Source organism: Lipophrys pholis, assembly GCF_963383615.2.
Source record: "Lipophrys pholis genome assembly, chromosome: 21".
NCBI classification, from domain to species: Eukaryota; Metazoa; Chordata; class Actinopteri; order Blenniiformes; family Blenniidae; genus Lipophrys; species Lipophrys pholis.
In genome coordinates this window covers 1,021,506-1,044,134 of record NC_137649.1, presented here as the reverse complement: position 1 = coordinate 1,044,134, position 22,629 = coordinate 1,021,506, and the positions used below count along the sequence as shown (strand labels likewise).

Below are 22,629 nucleotides of genomic sequence, written 5' to 3'. Positions count from 1 at the left end.
AAAGCAACTGTTATCAAAAATGATTTGAGAAGTTTGAGAAACTGTTTATAACAGGAGTGTTCGTGGGGCTGTGCTGCGGTCCTCCGGCCGCTAGGAGGAGACACGTCACATCGCCACTGAAGCGCTTTGACCCAAACACAGTGAAGGCAGAAATGACTGTGACGAGATTACCGGCCGCAGCGCTCTCCTTCAAACAGGTACACTCCTCCAGGGCGACTCATCCAGCCTCGGGACGCTTCTTATGACCAGACCCGATGAACACAACCGAGCCTCCGCGGCTCTCTGAGGGCGCTGCGGTTTGCTCTGCTGCTAAGCTAACACCGCCCAGTGGCCATGACGGCTTTGTCCTAATTTCTCGCATAACTGCCGCTATTTGTTGGAGTTAATGATTCGTCGCGGTTTATTTTAGCTCACTAATCAAAACCATCTTACATTCTGCCTGATACAATACGTTTTTGAACATTTTGCTGGTGAATTTCGTCTCGAGGACGCAGGCCGCCATCTTTATTGTGGTAGCGAGGCTGAGTGACAGGGGGCGGAGCCACTGGGGCGGAGCCAGAGAGGATGTCTCTGGGGGCGGGACCACGAAGGACGTTCAGGGGCCACTTATATAAATTAAAGATCATAATCACAATCCTTTATTCTCCTACATATGCTTCAATACACACGACAAAAGTGCAGTCAGAAGCCCCGGCTTTCAGCAAAAAAGATAAAACAGCTTCTGAAATGCCATATTGAGTTTTACCTTTTTCATCAAAATTGAAGTTTGTTCCATTTCTTAAATTCAAAAACTAAAATAAAGTATCTAAATACCTTATTTCTATAGACGGTTGGAAAATGTTTTCTGAATAAATTCACAAGCATTTTACCATTCCATTGAACTTTATATCAGGCCAAATAAAATAGTCATTTCAAAACATTTTACTGAGAAAAGTGACTGTGGAAAGTAAAAACTTCCCTTTGTAACAGGAAGGAAGCTGCAGAACTGGGTTCAGGTGGAGACTTCCTGCTGTTCCGGGTAGGGTGGGGGGACAGGAGGGGACAGGAGGGGACAGACCGATAACAGAGATCCACTCGGTGCAGACGGATCAGGGCAGTGATAATGAGAGTGACATGTTATCTTGTAATATAAGTAATAGTGACACATGGTGAGTGAGACAGTAAAGAAGCTCAGTGTCGGTCCTCCAGCAGCTTCTCTAGAAAACAGTCCTGAAGCAGCTCTCACTCTAGTTTTATTAACTAGAAACGTCTTGAGCCTAAAAGCCCCTTCATGCTCTGCGTGGCTGCGTGTGCGCAGAGGACGCGTGACGGGAAAATCCTCATCCGCCCCTTTGCACAGGTTCTGCTGCGGCCCCACTGCGGTAGACCACGCAGCACAAATTGTGTGACTGCGCGATCTGCTCCAGAGCTGCTCCTGCTCCGGAGCTGCTCCTGCTCCAGAGCTGCTCCTGCTCCAGAGCTGCTCCTGCTCCAGAGCTGCTGGACGTTGTGTGAGGAGATCCTCCGTCTCCCGTCTGAACAATCACTATTTAAAAGCAGATAAAGATCCAGAGGATCAAAACTCCTGAAGTGAAACATAAACTACTTGAGGAACGGTGGAGAACGCCGGGCAGCAGAGGTGGAGATAGTTTCTGGATCGTTACGTTACATTAAGGAATGTTATGGATCGTTTCGTTACGTTATCGATCGTTACGTTATGGATCATTACGTTACGTCATGGAGCGTTATGGAACATTTAGTGACATGGAGCATTATGGATCGTTACGTTACGTTATGGAGCATTATGAAACGTTACGTTACGTTATGGAGTATTATGGATCGTTACGTTATGGAGCATTATGAAACGTTACGTTACGTTATGGAGTATTATGGATCGCTACGTTATGGAGCATTATGGATCATTACGTTACGTTATGGAGCATTATGGATCGTTACGTTATGTTATGGAGCATTATGGATCGCTACGTTATGGAGCATTATGGATCGTTACGTTACGTTATGGAGCATTATGGATCATTATGTTATGGAGCATTATGGAATGTTACGTTACGTTATGGAGCATTATGGATCATTACGTTATGGAGCATTATGGAACGTTACGTGACGTTATGGAGTATTATGGAATGTTACATTACGTTATGGAGCATTATGGATCGTTACGTTATGGAGAATTATGGAACGTTACGTGACGTTATGGAGCATTATGGAATGTTACGTTACGTTATGGAGCATTATGGATCGTTACGTTATGGAGCATTATGGATCGTTACGTTATGGAGCATTATGGAACGTTACGTGACGTTATGGAGCATTATGGAATGTTACGTTACGTTATGGAGCATTATGGATCGTTACGTTATGGAGCATTATGGAACGTTACGTGACGTTATGGAGTATTATGGAATGTTACGTTACGTTATGGAGCATTATGGATCGTTACGTTATGGAGAATTATGGAACGTTACGTGACGTTATGGAGCATTATGGAATGTTACGTTACGTTATGGAGCCTTATGGATCGTTACGTTATGGAGCATTATGGAACGTTACGTGACGTTATGGAGCATTATGGAATGTTACGTTACGTTATGGAGCATTATGGATCGTTACGTTATGGAGCATTATGGAACGTTACGTGACGTTATGGAGCATTATGGAATGTTACGTTACGTTATGGAGCATTATGGATCGTTACGTTATGGAGAATTATGGAACGTTACGTGACGTTATGGAGCATTATGGAATGTTACGTTACGTTATGGAGCATTATGGATCGTTACGTTATGGAGCATTATGGAACGTTACGTGACGTTATGGAGCATTATGGAATGTTACGTTACGTTATGGAGCATTATGGAATGTTACGTGACGTTATGGAGGGCGCACGAAAGTGAACCCAGAGTGTAGTATGGATACAATTATGTGCACACCTGCGACCTGCTCACAGTCGCAGATGAGCCCTGCGGTGAGCATGAAGGGACCTTAAAATCCAAAGTAGACACTGCCAGCCTCCTGAACTGAACCTAGGAACCTCCAGGGGGCAGCACTCTGAGAACCAAGATTCAAAATCCTTTATTTATCCCCTCGTGGCAATTTAAAACAGCCCACACTGAGTAGTCATATAAGCACAGACATAAGAACTTAAAAACCATAGCATAGAAAAAGTACACACAAGCCACATGATAAATACAATAAACAATCATCTAAAGTCCTCATCTAAAGTGTACTGTGGTCCCAGCTACTTGGCAAACAGGGAGAAAGTCAACAGTTGTGTTCAACCAAGTGTTCTGGGGTGATTTAGGACTAGAAGTTCTTTAAAATGTGTCTAGTTGCTTGGAGCTTTATAGGTTAAAATAAGATTTAACAGGGAGCCACTGAAGAGAAGCTTGTAAGGGAGTGATGTGACCTCCTGCTGCTTCCTGTCAGGACTCCTGCTGCTCTCTAGGGGAGAGTCCTGACAGGAAGCAGCAGGAGTGATGTGACCTCCTGCTGCTTCCTGTCAGGACTCTCCCCTAGAGAGCAGCGAGAGTCCTGACAGGAAGCAGCAGGAGTGATGTGACCTCCTGCTGCTTCCTGTCAGGACTCCTGCTGCCCTCTAGGGGAGAGTCCTGACAGGAAGCAGCAGGAGTGATGTGACCTCCTGCTGCTTCCTGTCAGGACTCTCGCTGCTCTCTAGGGGAGAGTCCTGACAGGAAGCAGCAGGAGTGATGTGACCTCCTGCTGCTTCCTGTCAGGACTCTCCCCTAACGGGCAGCGAGAGTCCTGACAGGAAGCAGCAGGAGTGATGTGACCTCCTGCTGCTTCCTGTCAGGACTCCTGCTGCCCTCTAGGGGAGAGTCCTGACAGGAAGCAGCAGGAGTGATGTGACCTCCTGCTGCTTCCTGTCAGGACTCTCGCTGCCCTCTAGGGGAGAGTCCTGACAGGAAGCAGCAGGAGTGATGTGACCTCCTGCTGCTTCCTGTCAGGACTCCTGCTGCCCTCTAGGGGAGAGTGTTGGGAAACAGTTAGGTTGGGATTGGATCTAACAGACATGTTGCTGGTTTATGAAGCCACAATTGACGAGAACTCAGAGACTATTGGATGGAAGCTGTAACTCGGGTTCTATTGAGAGGTCTGACGATGTGGCTGATCGGTCTGTGACAGCTTTGGACAGTGAGTCTTTAATTTTATCCCTCATAGTTTAACATTTAAGAAATTTACAAAGTCATTAGTGAGTCGTCCAATAACGTCCTCAGTGGATGTCTCTAAAAGGTTCTACACATGACCACGTCTCTATCATTGTTTCTAAAATGTGCTTTTTGCAACAAAGGAGCCTAAATATGACTCCTGGGGTGGGAGGGTGGAGTCACTGGGGGTTTCCTAGTTAAAGTGCTGAGAGATTACAACTTTACCAGCCTGATACCAATAAATCTGAGCTGCTGACTTCTCCAGTCTGCAGCTCAGGAGGGAACAGAGGAACCTGTATGAAGGAGAAAACGTCTTCAGAGACATTTCACCTCTTGTCCCGATTAACAGCTGACCTGAGCCGTCGATTTTTTGCTGAGTCATGACTAGAGCTGTTTGCTCAGTTCCTACAGAGGCAGAGGGTTCTGGGGATTTACCGGAACATGCTGAAGACCATCCGGCAGGTCCCAGACCAGCAGGACAGGAAGTACCTCAGAGACTGGGCCCGAGACGAGTTCAAGAGGAACAAGAACGCCACGGACCAGGTACGCTCGGTACCACAGGGAGCCCAGTACTCCGACCTACTTTACTTGAAACTTGTTCAGTCAGGGGCGTGGGAGACCACGGGAACTTCTGTCACATGATACATCCAGAGTAGAAGAATAGAAATCAGAAGCATGCGAGATGTGTTTGAACTAGTGCTGTCAATCAATTAAAAAAATTAACTAATTAATTACACAATTTTCTGTAATTAATTGCGATTAATCGCATTGTTTTTCGACTGAAGCTTGTAATGATTCAGGGAAAACCACAGAATTAATGTTGACTCAGCACACAGAGACTATATTTAAATTCAAAGACTATTTTTAGAACGTCCTTTTAGCTTTGGGTGAAACTGTTTCTCTCTAAGATCAGCAAAATAATAGAGGGTTATTAATTAATGCATTTATGTTTTTATTAGTCTGGGTTTAGTAAGAGTGCAGGTCCATCTCCTCTGCTCCGGTAAGGGAGTTCAAAATAAAATAAAAAAACAGAAGGAAACAAAACTGCGTTAATTATAGAAAAAAGATTTCTCGAGTTAAACATTTAAAATCCATCCATCCCTCCATCCATCCATCCCTCCATCCATCCCTCCATCCATCCATCCCTCCATCCATCCATCCATCCATCCATCCATCCATCCATCCATCCATCCATCCATCCCTCCATCCATCCATCCATCCATCCATCCATCCATCCATCCATCTCCTCCCTCTTATTCGTTTCTGGGTAGTGGTGGTGTCAGTCTGAGCACCGTCACCCAGATCACATAGCACCATTAAGAACCTTCCTGCAGGTGGAGAGCCCACAGGAAGGTGGAGAGCCCACAGGAAGGAGGAGAGCCCACAGGAAGGAGGAGAGCCCACAGGAAGGTAGAGAGCCCACAGGAAGGTGGAGAGCCCACAGGAAGGTGGTGCCCGGCCATGAACCCTCTACCTTGAGACTGAGAGTCTCCTGCTCTACCAGCTGAGCTGGACGGGGGCTATACGTTTAAGATCAGTTAATTAAATTAATGCTCTATATTTGACAGCACGAGTTGAAGCCAATGTGGAAAACGAAGAGCTAACATTGTGATTTCTATCGTGGCTCAGAGATGTTTTGTCGTACCAAAGATGGCCTGAGATGGAGATTACATGAACGGTGCTCCAACTCAGCGCGAACCTCTCAAGAGCACAGCATCATTAACATTTCATCATCAGCTCCGGTCAGCTCTATGCTGACGACACACATTCATAGTCACATGACGTAGTGGTCACATGATTCCAGTCCACTATTTTCACTGTATCATCCTTCACTGAGTGAATGCAACAATCGTACAGCTCCACCAGCAACAATCACCCTGACTCAGCGACATTAAAGCTTTAAATCAAGTCACAAATCTTTAACTGATCCATCAAGTCTATGACGAGTTCAGCCTTTCACCAGCTGGAGAACCTCCAGAACCAGGAGTTTTCTGTCAGTGTGAGGCAGAACAACTTGGTCCTGTTTCTGCCTTCATCTACTCGGCAGGACCAGAAGCAAACCAGCTGAACCGGGTCCTGCATTGGTCCTGGTTTAGTATTTGGTTCCTTCCTGACCATGTTCAGGAAGAAAATGCAAACCAGTGTTTCAGCTGGAAAACAAGATCAAATTCACTGAATTGATTTGAAAGCTGCTTGTTAGACAAACCTGGAGGAAGTAGAAAGAAAGGACCAACTTCTGGTTTCACTTCGGGGTTTTCTTAAACTATCATCCCGTTGCCGTTAAACATTTGGAAGAGAAAGGCAGAAATGTGGACGTTGCCTTAACAGTAAACGGTCCAGTCGTACAGAAAGATTCCCAGCATGCTCTGCTTCTCTCACCTCTCCCAGGACGCCATCCGGATGATGGTCACGCAAGCTAACAACCACCTGGAGGAGCTGCAGAAGTCTCTGGCTCTGGCCAGGAGCTGACCTCTGCTTAGTGACGACCACCCGGGGGTCCGGGGTTACCATGGAGACACAGACGACCACCCGGGGGTCCGGGGTTACCATGGAGACAGCACCAACAACCTGGGGGTCCGGGGTTACCATGGAGACACAGACGACCACCCGGGGGTCCGGGGTTACCATGGAGACAGAGACGATAGCAAATGTATTTTCTAAGGGCGAAAAAAGTTAGAAAGATTTTCTTTCACACTCGACAACACGGCGTCAAACATATGACCCACGGGCCAGAACCCGTCTGATTCCAAACAGTATTTGCAGACTTGGCAGGCCAGTTATGACCCCCAGTCTTCTTGTTTGACCCCCCCCCCCCCCGGACTAAACACTGTATTATCATGGATCGTCCTGCCGGAGCTGGTTAACTTGCTAAATTAAACCTTCAAAACTCGACATTAAAAATGTTGAATCCTGCTACTTTTACATTTTTGTTCAATAAGAGAAAGAGCTGTTCCTGTTTTGTCCACCAGTAGTCACTGTTTAAGACTTTTTACCCAAATTGCTCCAAAGAGCTTAGAAAGAAATGTCGACAGAATGGCTGAAACTTCTGAAGCCCTCCAGGATACAAGGAGCTTTATTGTCATTTCAACACATGTAAACATGCGGTGAAGCGAAATTGGTAACTCTGGTCCCGGTGCCAGCCAATTACACACAGTAAAAAGTATAAACATAACTAAATACAAGATAGAAATACTAAGTGTCACGGGGCTACAGGAGTGTGGTAGTCCTGCTCTTAATACCCCGTAGCCTCCTGCCTGAGGGTAGAACAGAGCGTGTGCGGGGGGAGTGGATCCTTCAGGATGCAGGAGGCCCGTTTCCTGCCTCTGGCAGTGGAGATGTCCATGGTGGTGGACAGGCTGCATCCCACAGTCCTCTGTGCAGCTTCTACCACCCTCTGCTGAGTCTTCCTTTCTGCTGCAGAGCAGCTGCTGTGCCACAGGGTGAGACAATAGGACAGGACGCTCTCCACCACACATCCCTAGGAGGAGGTCAGGACTGAGTGCCTCGGCCTCCTGAGGAAGGAGAGGCGCTGATGTGCCTTCCTCATCAGGCAGGAAGTGTTGGTGCTCCAGGTGAGGTCCTCAGAGGGGTGGACGCCCAGGTACCTGAAGCTGGAGACCACCTCCACCGCAGTCCTCCGATGTGCAGGGGAGGAGGGAGGTGTCTGCCCCTCCTGAAGTCCTCCATCATCTCCTTGATACAGAGGTTGTTGTCTCTTCACCAGGCAGAAGCTACTCTCTTTACTCACCAGTACACAAAACTTATTCACACAAAGATAATTTTTTTCTCGACAGTAAATTACTTCCGTCAGTCAGGAAATGTGAATATCAGGCCATAGTTACCACGGCCCACCAGGACCACGCCCCACCAGGACCACGCCCTACCAGGACCACGCCCTACCAGGACCACGGCCCACCAGGACCACGCCCCATCAGGACCATGCCCCACCAGGACCACGCCCTACCAGGACCACGGCCCACCAGGACCACGCCCCACCAGGACCACGGCCCACCAGGACCACGCCCTACCAGGACCACGGCCCACCAGGACCACGCCCCATCAGGACCACGGCCCACCAGGACCATGCCCCACCAGGACCACGCCCCACCAGGACCACGCCCTACCAGGACCACGCCCTACCAGGACCACGGCCCACCAGGACCACGCCCCACCAGGACCACGGCCCACCAGGACCACGCCCTACCAGGACCACGGCCCACCAGGACCACGCCCCATCAGGACCACGGCCCACTAGGACCATGCCCCACCAGGACCACGGCCCACCAGGACCACGGCCCACCAGGACCATGGCCCACCAGGACCACGGCCCACCAGGACCATGCTCCCCCAGGACCACGGCCCACCAGGGAAGACTTTATGCATACCAACTACACACACCACTCATTACTTCTTTCTGATACTGGATTTGTCAAATTTATCTTGAGTAATCAAACACCAGGAATGTCTTCTTCTTTCATTTGGGAATCGATCCTATCATACGATGCTCATATAAAACAAGAACTAAATCAGCGCCTCGATAAACTAAACAAGGATATCCTCCAACTTGATGAATCATTGGCCCGTTCTCCATCACCTGATTGGTTTAAGCAACGATGAACCCTTCAAACTGAATTTAATCTCTTGTCCACAAGCCATGCTGAAAACCTTATAAATAAATCAAAGCATAGGACACATGAATATGGTGAGAAGACCGGCAAGATTCTGTCTCAGCAGCTTCGTCAAACTATAACCGCGGTAAACAAGGAGGTGGGCGTCCAACTTACTGATCCTTTGGAGATTAATCAATGTTCCCATAGGTATTACTCAGCGCTTTATATCACAGAATCTAGTGATGATGAATCCCTGTTGGATTCTATTAGCAGCATTAATACCCCACAATTGATGGGGAAACTGCCACCAACTCAGAAAGTCCATTTCCCAAGTTAGAATGTCTTACTGCTGCCAGGTCCATGGACAATGGGAACTCTGCTGGGACGGATGGATTTCCCAGCAGATTCTTTATAAAATGTACCAATGGACTTGCTCCTGTCCTTCTAGTCTCTGAAGAATCGCTGGACTCCGGCTCACAGCCTGAAACAATGAGACAAGCTGTCCCATCATTCATCCATAAAAAAGGAACAAACATTCTGGAATGCAGTTCTTTTCGACCCGTCTCTTTATTGAAGGTTGACAGTAAATTGCTTACAAAATGTTTTACCTCCTGTAGCTCCTGATGATCAGACTGGATTTATTAAAAATCATGACCCATATTACAATATCCACAGATTAATAAATATCCTTTATAATCCCACTCCGCCCAACACCCCTGAGATGCTTCTATCACTGGATGCTGAGAAAGCGTTTGATCGGGTGGAGTGGGTTTAAGTTCTCCTCCTTCCTCCAGCGGCGCCGTGGAACCACACAACCTGCCCTTCATCACCTCTCCTCTTCGCTTTGGCAATTGAACCTTTAGCGGTTGCTTTACGTGATATTGTCTCCATTGAAGGTATACGGAGGAATCACACTGAACATGAAGTATCCCTCTACGTGGATGATATGCCTTTGTACATACTTGAACGCTGGAACTTATTACCATTAACATTAGGAGTAAGAATTAACACTATCAGAATGACTGCCGCCTACATTTTTGTTTCTGTTCCAGTGTATTCCTGTCTTTTTGACCAAATCCTTCCTTTTGTTTATTGATCAAATGTTATCTTCATTCATCTGGAATTAAAAAAAAACATGATTACGGAAGAATATATCTTACAGCGGCACCGTGAACACGGAGGACTTTCCCTACTTAATTCTCAGTATTACTACTGGTCGGCTAACATACGCGCTATGCTACACTAGCTTAACAAGATAAAAGCTATAAATGGTTCTGGTTAGAAAAGCTGTCATGTGACCTGCCTCTCTGCACGCTTTACTCTGTCCCAAGCTGCCATTACCAGAACCGATATCCAGAATATGTGTAGGTGTTGTACTTTTCTTTCTTCCTCATCCAACTTTACTTTTGCCACAGCCTCCTTCTGTTTGAATTCTGCCAACAGTTGTGTTTCTCTTAGTTTCCATTCATGTTGTAATTCCTCAGGTTTGACTTGTTGATCATGTAGTACTTGCTGGGACTTTGCTTGCTGTTGCTTGGCAGCGAGATCTGTTTCTGCGTCTACGCCCTTATTTGAGGATGGAGTGGTGGTGCTTGAATCATCTCCCAATTCTTGTGTTGATTCTGACATCACGGTTTCAGTTTGGTTCTGCCAAAGATGGAACCATACTCATCCTAATTTACCACCATCCTCACCCTGTCCTTTTGAAAGATCATTGGAAGTTGTATCTGAGTTCTCCAGTGGTTGTTGATGAGCTCCAGAACATCATTAGTTAAGGCAATGACTTAACGATCTCTGGAGATGTAGTGCGGTTGCTTAAAATCAACTCCTAACACCCTGAAACCACAGAGTGAGTGGACTGTACGACACCTTTGGCTTCATTTAGGTCCTCAGATGAGCAGCACGTCTTTGTCTTAGATCTTGTGTCCTTTGCTGCTTTTTTCCATAATTCCTAAGCTTGTTGAACGCCTTTTCATTTTTCTTGGCTTTAATTTGAATGCCGCTCTTTGCCCTTTTCTGTCAGACTTGGCTCACGTGAGCTGGACCTAGTGGGTCTTGTCCCTGGGGGTTTTGCACCTTCATTCATGACTGCTGGCATGGTGCCAAAGTAAAGTGTCTGTTTTACTTTGAAGTCTTGCAGTGTTTGTGTCTGACCTCAAAATTGAGGTGAATGGCCCTTTAATTTCTAATTAGAGAAAATGTTACCACTTGCATCAGACATAATGGACACCCCGAGTTAATAAAGAGAACAATACCATGTACATAAACACCAACAACTTGCAACCAGAAAGACAGCTTCACCCTAAAAACTGCATTATGTTCAGCCTTTGTATTTCTGCATCACATCGCCCCTCCCTTCCTTTCTCACGCTGTCTGACACATTCAAAGCTCATATGAATGTTTAAAGGACTAAGGTTCTTATAATAATCCACTTACAGAACAGTAGCATGCAACAATAAGGCAATTCGAGTCCGTTTGCCATCACCGCCTCGTAGTGAGTGTTTGTACTGAACCTCTGCTCCATCAAGTCTTCACTGCCGCTTGTGATGATGAGCCGGACAAGGAGCGGTGAGTTTCACTCCAGCTGCCCCTGGCCTCTTGAGCAAAGCTTTGCTGGAGAGGCCAGGGGCAGCCACACAGATGTCTCAGTTATTTAAAGTTCATTTCTTCTGCTATGATGTGGTTCCACCAAGAGGTCAATGTTCAAACTGATTTCTGAAAGCCGTGGTTCATGTTTTCAATCAAAGTATTTGTCAAATAAACTATTAAATCATCAGCAGTCGTTTTTGAAGGAACACTGCGACGGTGGAACTCGAAGTAAGAAGAACACGTAGATGTTTGAATTAAAAATAGCTTTATGAACAGAACATTTCAAAAACACAACATTAGCAAATATTACACAAAAAATTACAAATCCAATAGTTGGAAGGCAGGAAGTACACACACACACACACACACACACACACACACACACACACAAAACATCCTACAGGTTATTTAACAGTTATTACCTCAATCATTTTTATCCATTTATCTTTAAAAAGAAAATTGTTTATTTTATAACGTTTCAAAGTGTATTTTTATTACAGAAATGGTCTAAATCTCAAGTTGAGTAAACTTTCCTTTTATTTACACTCTCAGTGCATTTGGACTTTCATACAAAAAACTATTAAATTATCAGACAGTAATATGATACAGAAATACAGAAAAAACCTATCAAATTAAACAATTTCTATAAACTACGGGCCTTTGAAGTCATCCATCTCTTGGATCGGTCACATCACACTATTCATTTTGTTTGCGTTGTCAGAAAGTGTTTTGTCCCATTGATTTCCATTAAAACCACATTTAATGTCACTGCCTTTATACTGTAAAACCAGGCATTCTGCTAAGTTAGTATTTCTCCTTTTAAGGGAAAAGTTCACATTAAATTGTTGGGTTTTCTCTGAAAAAGGTGCCTTGAAATGACCGTGTTGTATTTGGCACTTTATAAATACAGTTGAATTGAATTAAAGCAAATCTTTAATAAAACCCTGGAATCTTTAACAACCTTCTCAGAAATCCACCTTCTCTCGGTTTATTTAGGTTTGAAGCTCCTCGTGTCTCCATTTTGTTTAACGCTTCACTGAATCACTGCGATCCTCAGTAAATAAATAGATTTACCAGTGACTGACTCGCTGTACTTTTTAACTTTGTGACGTCACTGAACCTCAAACTGGGACGATCGTGGTCCAGGGGTCACAGCCCTGATTCAAAGAGTTTATCGAAAGCAAACAAGAGACTAGAATAATTCAACCAGAGGTTTTTAAAGTGTGAGGGGGAAACACTTCGAACTCAGAATGTCTGTACGTCTGCAGCTTCCTTCACCGGGACGTTTACTGAAGCTTATTTTATGATCTTAACTTGTCTGGAGAGGCGGTGGCTCCCTCGTCAGCTCTGAGGTGGATGAAGAGGTTCAGACGACAGTAGATTTACTTCTAAAATCTCGGTTGTCACAATAACCGACAGCTTCACTCGTTTCCTTGCATCAGGACTTCTCTCAGACATGTAAAGAAAAGCTCATCACGCTAGGAAAATGCAACCACCGGACCCCCATTTCCCCTGCTGGTGCCCCTCTAAAGGTCTCTGGCGCCCCCTTCAGGAGAGATCTGCCTCACGACAGTCGACTTTATAGCAAATAAAATAGACGTCAAGGAAGCTAATTCCACCAAAGTGAACAGAGCTTTTATGAAATAAGTCCTGAATTTACCACAAACAAACAAAACAATTGAAACATTCAGCTCATTTTTTTTAAAATACAAATGTTTTGACCGCAGTAGTCAAACAAAATAATGATGTGTTTCTGGAGGAACTGAACAAAGATGGTGAAAGATGGTGTTTATGAGGTTTTACTTTCAAACCTTTGGGTTTTTACGGTATTCTCCAGACTACAGGTTGCACCGATAGAGCAAGAGAAATGTCCTGGACAGAATTTAACGTAGAGTAGAAAGAGTTGAGGGTGTAGATACGTTATGGACGGGAGAAAAGAAACTGTCACCGTGATGAAGGAGCGGAAGAAGATTCATTTTGGACTAAATGCAGAGGAACAAATTCACCGAATGTTCTGGAACAGCAGCTAATGGACCTGGATTATCAACATCTGGAAATTGATAACAAATAAATATTTGTGTTGACTTCCTCTTGATGAAATAGTTTTTGACTTATAGTCTGGAAGAAACCCCAGGCGGCTAATCTAAAGTTTTACCAACTGTTTGAATGAAATAATCAAATCCCCAACGTTCTGATGTTTACAGTCTTGGATGTGTCAAAACAACAAAATTGATGTAATTCCATTTCACTCCATGTTCACGGTGGGACCGGCTCCCCCCTGTGTCAGCAGTCCTCGTGCCTGTGAGTCCTGAGCATGCGCAGCTCATCCTCCAGATACGTGATCCTCTGGATGAGCGCCGCCCGGTCGGCCTGAGCCCTCTGGTCGGCCTGCCAGCGCGCCTCCTCAACCTTCCTCTCGTACCAGCGCTCCATCTGCGTGGACACCGCCTCGAAGAAGTACTGAGTCACCTCCAGAGTGTGCATCTTGTCCCTCTCCTGGGCAAAGGAGGGACTGGCGGGCTGCTCTCCAAACACCTCCAAAGTGCGGACCCCGGGGGTCCCTCTGGACTTTGTCCTGGCCTGGGAGTGCTTTCGGTGGTGCCTCCCCCGGTCGCGGCCCCCCCTCTTGTCCCTGAGCTCCCCCTCGGTCCTGCTGCAGTGGTGATCTGAGGCCGGAGACAGGCCGCTGGATCTATGCACACTGGACCCCCCCGGGTCCACGTTCTGCAGGGTCTTACTCTGCTGCAGGTCACCACACATCAGAGGGCGCTCCTTAGGCCGGACCACCTGGGCAGAGGACGGGGGGCTCTGAGCTGCCGAGGGAGGGGTGACCTCTGCATGATGAGCTTTATCTCCATCTGTGGACAGTTGAGATTCAGTCACATTCATCCAGCAAGCGTCCAGCGTCCAGCGACACAGACTGAAGACAGAAACGTTTACCTGGAGAGCTCTCCATGTCAACCACAAAGTACGGGTTGGCTGACCCCCGCTCTGCCACGCTGGACACCCCCCAGCCGGGGTCCAAAACAGCAGGGCTGCTGGGAAGCTGTGGGTCCTGGGAGCTGGCCTCCTCTCCTTCAGGCAGCACGGTGACGGGGGCCAGGGGGGCCGCAGGGGCCTCCTTCAGACCCTTGGCCTCTGAGGAGGGGGGCAGCAGCTTGAAGCCGGGGGGCTCACTGGTGAAGCGCACCTCCATGTTCTGCAGCTTAGACAGGCACCAGCTCTTCAGCTCACTGGCAAGACACACCTGCTTGAAGGATGGAGACACACACACACACACACACACACACACACACACACACACACACACACACACACACACACACACACACACACACACACACACACACACACACACACACACGCTTCACTCATCGGACTAGAGGATTTCCTAAAACTTCAGCAACTGCTTTTGAACTGGATTCCGGCGGCACAGAGACTCAGACATCATATCAAAAACACAAATTCCTGTTAAATCCACAATACAATTCCCATCATTCAAGCTCTTAACAAGCAGCTCCATCATATCCTGTGGCGTTTTTCCGCCCGGAGCAACTGTTTCAGTTTGTATACGAGCTGCGATGTTGCTCTGGTTTTAACTGCAGGAGCTGACAGCTGTCTGCACAGATAGGGGGCGGAGCCACAAGACCCTATCTGAGCCCCCCTGGTGAGCGTGTGCCCTGGGCAGCTGCCTTTAGCAAAATCCTCCACTGATCAGATCTTAAAGAACTTCTCGTCCCACACCTCCCCAGAAGAACTCCTGGTTCTCAGAGTGCTGCTCCCTGGAGGTTCTCAGGTTTTCTAAAAGTAGAATGGAGGCAGAGCTTTCAGCTCATGAGGAACCAGCTCCCAGTTTCAGTTAAGAATTTCTATTCTATTCTATTCTATTCTATTCTATTCTATTCTATTCTATTCTTCGGTTAGACCAGGGGTCGGCAACCCTCCAGATTCAGTCCTTCCATCAGTCTGTTGCGGCTCGCTGTAGCTTTGGAAAATAAATAATAAATATTCAATTTAAATTCATGTTATTTTATTTTAGTTAGTTTTTCCAAATGTAATTCTAAATTCAAAGATTGTGATACTCTTGTAACATTAAAATAAAACGTGTTTAACTTTTTTGTCGCTCAAAATGTGCGTCACAACTTCCGACTTGCAATAACTGCAAAACTGATCAAGCTTTTCAACCCCAGGGAGGCCAACCATGGATAGGGCCAAGAAAAGAAGAGTTTCTGAAGAAAACCGAACATTTAATGCTCCGTGGGCAGATTCCTTTACGTTTACTGCTGACGAGAGCTGGGAAGTTTAATATGTGGTGAGAAATTGGCAAACAACAAAAAGTCAAATGTCGCCAGACTAAAGGAGAATAAACATTCAGCCTTTGCTGAAAAATATCCGTATGGAGGAGCGTTTTGGAACTGTTGATCTGAGCAGAAATCATTTCAAGAAGTGGACGAGGTCTTCAAATCCAACTACATATGCTAGTTTTGTGGCCGCTCAGGAAATAGTTCAGCTCGGGAAGCCATTCACAGATGGAATCATTCATTAAGAGTTCAGAACATCGATTCACGGACTTTAAAAACAAGAGTGAAAAAAAACAACAAAAGAAACGAGTGAAATTGTACAGAAAATCAAAGATACGCCTCTCTCTGCTAAGACTGTCACAGACAGAACCATAGAAGTGTCAGAAAACATCCCCAGACAGCAAATTAAAACATTAATTCAGCTGTGGCGTACTGTGTGATGAGTCCAAAGACAAAGTGATCCTGGACAAATGGTGCTGTTCTGCCAATATGTTAACTCTGCTGGGCCACAGGAAGGAAGGATGGAGTTGATGCCACTAAAAGGCCGGACACGGGGGGAGGACAGCTATGAGGCCATCTTGGATTGTTTAAGAGTCAAAGACATAAACACCACCCCCCTGGTGTCAGTGTCTCCTGATGGAGCAGCGAGCATGGAGGACAGGAGCACAGAAGGGTTCTGTGGGTTCTGCAGAAGTGGCTGGACAGACAGCTGCTGACATTTCACTGCATCCTGCACCAAGACGCACTGCGCCCTCAAACATTTCCTCCGCAATGTACAGAAGTACTGAATGTTGTCATTCAGATTGTCAATGAAATACTGGCAATACTTCCGTTGGTTCCTGGACGCAGTGGAAAGCAGGGATTCTGATCTCCTTCTGCAGAACAGGGTCCAGAGGGGAGGGGCTGAAACACTTTGTCACATGTCTGGAAGAGGTGAAAACTTTCCCCGACAGCAAAGGGCGGGAAAGACCTGAGCTGCAACAGCCAGAGTGGCTGGAAAAGCTGCACCTCGTGCTAGATATGACGGCACACCTGAACACGCTGAACACAACTCTGCAGGGAAAAGGAGGCGCAGCTCTGCACATGCTGGAGGAGGTTTTGGCATTCGAGCACAAGTGGACTGTGTTTGCCAGAGATTTACAGAGTGGTACACTGGCTGACTTCCCCTCGCTGACACTGTCACACAAGCTCATGATCAATTTGGGGTATTTACAGTCTGCAATCACCGCAAAGCAAACACTGTTTGGGAAACGATTCTGTGAGTTCAGAGAGCAATAAAACACATTATCCTTCCCTGTCACTCCCCTGACCATCGATCCGTCCCGACTGAATATGACTGCATTTGCAGGTGTAAGTCGACCCGATCTTGAGACGGAACTGGCCGACATACCGACAAACATATATGGGGTCCAGGTTCAATCACCTGACAGCTGAACCGGTCAGAAAGCCATTCTTGATATTGAAAACCTTCCCAAACTGGACCAACGTTTGAAACGTGGAATGCCACCCCCACAAGTACATGAACATGGGAAGGTTTGCGTTTGGAGTCCTGTGGATCTTTGGATCCACAGACGCATGTGAGCAGGTCCTGCAAAGCAAACATGCCTCACGCCTCACAGACGACGGCTGACAGTCCTGCGTGAAGATGAAGGGGACTGCATGCTCCAGCAGGCCATTACAGTAACTAACTGTACACAGAAGCTGACGGCATTATTGGTTCGCTGCAGGTGGAAAGTTCTGGACTCAAATCAACATTAAATATTCTATTTGAAAGACATCTTCAACCCAGCGTATTTCTCCCTTTGAAACTGTTCAAAATGTTTTTGTTGCATGCAAAAATATAATTTCGTTTTCTCAGTAGCAGCTCATTGATTTCTTAAATGCAACACACTACAGTGTATATACTTAGCATTACATTTAAAACGAACAAAAAAAGTGATATATGCAGTGTTATCTCCATTTTAGATGTCAACGGGTTTTCTTTCTGTTGGAAACGGGTCCCAATAGTGTTACAGGTTGCCAACCCCGGGGTTTGGCTCAAGACTTTTCTGTTTAATAAAACGTAGAGTTCAGGACACCCGGGACCATTTTCTCTTGCTGGGAGACGTTTATTGCCCTGAGCTTCTCTGTCCCTCCTGCAGGATAGTGGTACTGACGTTTGCCTCCATCCATCTGCAGTGGATCTCTGTCTGCTAATTGAATGGAGAATCGCTACCTCCTATCTGAACCCGTGTTTGAATCCCTCCCCATAATCCCTTTTCTCTCCTCTTTCCCCTCGCCCCAACAGGAGCAACAGAAAGTCTCCAGCTCTGAGCCTGGTTCTGCCGCTCCTGTTAAAAGGGAGTTTTTCCTTTCCACCATCTCTTTTGCTTGCTGGGGGGATATTGTTGGCCTTTCTCTGTAAAAGTGTGTTGTCTTTCTTGTTAATTGAATAGAAGAATGTGAAACACTGTGTAGCTGGTGTTACCTGTCTCCTCTCAGCCTCCAATCGCTCCTGCAGAGCTCGCTGTTCCATCCTCTGAAGACACTCACTTCTTTCGGCTGACACTCGCTCCACCGTCATCTTATCCAGAGCTTGGATCTGAGGACCAGAACAAACACACAAATGTGACCAACCAAAGACTGCCTGCTATACTGGTACTTCTTCAGTGATGGAGTAAAGGAAGCGCTCTGTTGTTCTGATATTATTGTAATTCATGTCAGCTTGATTGATTTTAACAGTGTCTGCTACAGTCTGGGTAGCTCATCCAGCAATGTGCGAAAAGAGGCTGCAACCGGGGTGTCATGTTCGACTCTGACTTGTCTTTTGACCGTCAGGTGACCAAGGTGGTCCAATCCTGCTTTGCGCAACTGAGACGGCTCGCCAAGATCAGGTCCTTCGTCTCCCCAGCAGACCTGGAGAAAGTCATACGTGCCTTCATCTCATCGAGGCTGGATTACTGTAATGCACCTTAGGGTCAGGGTTAGGGTTAGGGCATCAGTCCAAAGGCTGCAGCTGGAGTGGGGTTAGGGTTAGGGTTAGGGTCAGGGGGATAGGGTTAGGGTCAGGGTGTTAGGGTTAGGGTCAGGGTGTTAGGGTTAGGGTAGGGTTAGGGTCAGGGTCAGAGGGTTAGGGTCAGGGGTTAGGGTCAGGGGGTTAGGGTTAGGGTCAGGGTGTTAGGGTTAGGTTAGGGTTAGCGTTAGGGTCAGAGGGTTAGGGTCAGGGTGTTAGGGTTAGGGTTAGGGTAGGGTTAGGGTTAGGGTCAGAGGGTTAGGGTCAGGGTCAGAGGGTTAGGGTCAGAGGGTAAGGGTTAGGGTCAGGGTCAGAGGGTTAGTGTCAGGGGGTTAGGGTTAGGGTCAGGGGGTTAGGGTTAGGGTCAGAGGGTTAGGGTTAGGGTCAGGGTGTTAGGGTCAGGGTCAGAGGGTTAGGGTCAGGGGGTTAGGGTCAGGGTCAGAGGGTTAGGGTTAGGGTTAGGGTCAGGGTGTTAGGGTCAGGGTCAGAGGGTTAGGGTTAGGGTCAGGGTGTTAGGGTTAGGGTCAGAGGGTTAGGGTTAGGGTTAGGGTCAGGGGGTTAGGGTCAGGGTCAGAGGGTTAGGGTCAGGGTGTTAGGGTTAGGGTCAGAGGGTTAGGGTCAGGGTCAGAGGGTTAGGGTTAGGGTCAGGGTGTTAGGGTTAGGGTCAGGGTCAGAGGGTTAGGGTTAGGGTCAGGGTCAGAGGGTTCGGGTTAGGGTTCGGGTCAGGGTGTTAGGGTTAGGGTCAGGGTCAGAGGGTCAGGGTGTTAGGGTCAGGGTGTTAGGGTCAGGGTCAGAGGGTTAGGGTTAGGGTTAGGGTTTGGGTCAGGGTGTTAGGGTTAGGGTCAGGGTCAGAGGGTTAGGGTTAGGGTCAGAGGGTTAGGGTTAGGGTTCGGGTCAGGGTGTTAGGGTTAGGGTCAGAGGGTTAGGGTTAGGGTTAGGGTTAGGGTTCGGGTCAGGGTGTTAGGGTTAGGGTCAGGGTCAGGGTCAGAGGGTTAGGGTCAGGGTCAGAGGGTTAGGGTCAGGGTCAGAGGGTTAGGGTCAGAGGGTAAGGGTTAGGGTCAGGGTCAGAGGGTTAGGGTCAGAGGGTTAGGGTCAGGGTGTTAGGGTTAGGGTCAGGGTCAGAGGGTTAGGGTCAGGGGGTTAGGGTCAGGGTCAGAGGGTTAGGGTTAGGGTCAGGGTGTTAGGGTCAGGGTCAGAGGGTTAGGGTTAGGGTCAGGGTGTTAGGGTTAGGGTCAGAGGGTTAGGGTTAGGGTCAGGGGGTTAGGGTCAGGGTCAGAGGGTTAGGGTTAGGGTCAGGGTGTTAGGGTTAGGGTCAGAGGGTTAGGGTCAGGGTCAGAGGGTTAGGGTCAGGGTGTTAGGGTTAGGGTCAGGGTCAGAGGGTTAGGGTTAGGGTCAGGGTCAGAGGGTTCGGGTTAGGGTTCGGGTCAGGGTGTTAGGGTTAGGGTCAGGGTCAGAGGGTTAGGGTTAGGGTCAGGGTGTTAGGGTCAGGGTCAGAGGGTTAGGGTTAGGGTTAGGGTTTGGGTCAGGGTGTTAGGGTTAGGGTCAGGGTCAGAGGGTTAGGGTTAGGGTCAGAGGGTTAGGGTTAGGGTTCGGGTCAGGGTGTTAGGGTTAGGGTCAGAGGGTTAGGGTTAGGGTTAGGGTTCGGGTCAGGGTGTTAGGGTTAGGGTCAGAGGGTTAGGGTTAGGGTTAGGGTTAGGGTTAGGGTTCGGGTCAGGGTGTTAGGGTTAGGGTCAGGGTCAGGGTCAGGGTCAGAGGGTTCGGGTTAGGGCAGCTAAGGCTGCAGCTGGAGCAGAATGCTGCTGCCAGGTTTTTAACAGGCACCAGGAGGAGGGACCACATCTCACCTCCTCTCTGCACCTCCCTGGCTCCCTGTCAGCTTAGAATACATTTTTAAAAAGTACTGCTTGTTTAAAAAGCCTTGAATGGTCAGGATCCTCCTTATATCAGAGGCCTGCTAACTCTGTATGAGCCAGACCGCTGTCTGAGATCCTCTGGCAGGGGCCTACTAATGGTTCTAAATCCAGCCTGGAGCTCCGACAGGCAAACTCGTAACCTGTTTTAAGTCTGGTCTTAAAACTCACTTTTATCGCTTGGCTTTTATAAACTGAAATTCTTTTGTTGTTTTTGCTCTTTTCCTTCTGATCTCTGTATTTTCTTATTGTCATTTTTTGTGGTTTCAATGTAAAAGCACTTTGTAACAATTTTTAAAATAGTGCTACACAAATAAAGTTATTATTATTATTATTATTATTATTATTATTATTATTATTATTGTCACTACTTTCTCCACAGGCCGGGTCGGCTGAACTCCAGAACATGTGATTGAAGTGTTTGCAGGTCCAGATTACTGACTCTACGTTGGCACATGGGAAGCTGGGCGGGATGAGCAGGTCTTGGACGTACGTACGTCTCTTCTGTGTCGGTTCTTGATAGAAGCTTAAAGGCACAGTAATGAAAGACTTTGAGTCCTGTCTTTGGGTTGAGGGACCATGCAGAAGTAGTCATTTAAAACCCACAAAGATATAGAAGAACATGCAAACTCCAGGCAGTCGCTGTGAGGCAAGAGTAGAATCAAGTCAAACAGCCACATCCTCTGCAATGAAACATCCGTCTTTTACAATGTTTTATCCAACTTAAGATCAGAAGGAAATCTGAAGATGATGTCAACTAACCATGGCAGATCACACACTGGATAGGTCAACAGACATCACAGGACAAATTCACTCACTCCAATGGAATGCCATATATGTCCCAACCAACCGTCTTCAGCACAGTCAGGTATCATGAGCCAAAAGGCAGAAGAGGGAAAGTGTCTCAGTCCCACAGTGAGACGTCCTCAACACCTCGTCCGACCCGGTTATGGGATTCACCAGGTACACTCAGGTGTTCTGCCTTCGGGTCTCTTAAACTTTGCGCATGTGCAGACCACTTGGAGAGAGGATGTGCATGCAGTTCCATGCATACTACATTCCGCGCTGGCGCATAAGTGGTTGGTGCGTTCAGTCAGCGAAGGTCTGGAATTGTGCTGTGCATGGCCGACCCCTCCACGACCCTCATGCACAGGTGGGATGACCATATTTACGTCACGCGGACCAACGCGCACTCTGCGGTCACGCAGGTGATCAGAGCACAGTATTAATCTGCTAAGAACACATATTAAAATAATCTTGTTGTACTGTTCACCAGCAGGTGTGGGGTTAAAACTCATTTGTCAGTCAACGAAAAGTTGATCTTTTATTAATCTCTTAATAATCAAGCTGGTTGGGATATCATGAAGCAGAAGATGAGCATGAATGGATTGGAGTTCGGCTGTTCTGTGCAGCCAGCGCATTGACCCCGGTACCTGGTGTTTGTTCTTCCGGTCCAGCTGGCCCATCTTGCTGTTCATCAGGTCTTGGACGGTGTCGATCTCGGTCTTCATCTCCTCCTTGGTGGCCTCCAGCTGGTTTTCCAGTTTACTGATGAGGGGTTGACAGCGACAGCCATTCAGAGGAGCCTGCAACACAGACGCAGGTCAAACTGAGGAGAAAATGGAGAAGTGACCAAAAAGGTCCACACCTGTCCAGGTGTAGAAGTCTTTAGTTTTTGCCCTGCGTGTGTGTGTGTGTGTGTGTGTGTGTGTGTGTGTGTGTGTGTGTGTGTGTGTGTCTGTGTGTGTGTGTGTGTGTGTGTGTGTGTGTGTGTGTCTGTGTGTGTGTGTGTGTGTGATCACTGGTGGTGGAGTTTGTGTTGAAGTGGCAGAGAGAGTGAAGCTCTGCTTGCTGCTCCGTCCATCATGAGGAGTCTGCAGAGTTTCAGAGTTTGTCAAAGTTTCAAGGAAGAGTTTCAAAGGAAAACTGTTGTTTAATAGGTAAACTAATGATGTTTTCAGTCATCCATTGTTACCAGAACTGAACCACACCTGGTGGTTAAGATAAATTGAAAGTGGAATACGTCCAAAACTAGTTTCATCAAAGCAACATGAACTGGTG

The 22,629-nt window shown here is 47.2% G+C and overlaps 2 protein-coding genes across 7 annotated transcripts in view; one reads left to right on the top strand and one right to left on the bottom strand.

Moving 5' to 3' along the window:
• The first annotated feature begins 121 nt into the window (after window positions 1-121).
• Window positions 122-7,321, top strand: lyrm2 (LYR motif containing 2). The gene is made up of 3 exons (XM_080490542.1): window positions 122-197; window positions 4,569-4,709; window positions 6,555-7,321. Exons 1-3 carry the CDS (start codon window positions 153-155, stop codon window positions 6,633-6,635), a joined length of 267 nt encoding a protein of 88 aa, XP_080346668.1. The 5' UTR covers window positions 122-152; the 3' UTR covers window positions 6,636-7,321.
• A 4,294-nt stretch (window positions 7,322-11,615) lies between these two features.
• Window positions 11,616-22,629, bottom strand: part of ankrd6b (ankyrin repeat domain 6b) — a gene marked incomplete at its 5' end in the record, with an annotated part of 68,640 nt that continues 57,626 nt past the window's right edge. For 4 of the 6 annotated variants that reach the window (XM_080491450.1, XM_080491451.1, XM_080491453.1 and 1 more), the window contains 4 exons: window positions 11,617-14,223; window positions 14,306-14,615; window positions 18,134-18,247; window positions 22,002-22,154. In XM_080491450.1, coding sequence (XP_080347576.1) covers window positions 13,649-14,223; window positions 14,306-14,615; window positions 18,134-18,247; window positions 22,002-22,154 — 1,152 coding nt within the window. In that variant the 3' untranslated portion in view covers window positions 11,617-13,648. Of the gene's footprint in view, window positions 14,224-14,305; window positions 14,616-18,133; window positions 18,248-22,001; window positions 22,155-22,629 lie in introns of all 6 variants that reach the window. The other 2 variants (XM_080491452.1, XM_080491455.1) reach the window with 2 other exon arrangements.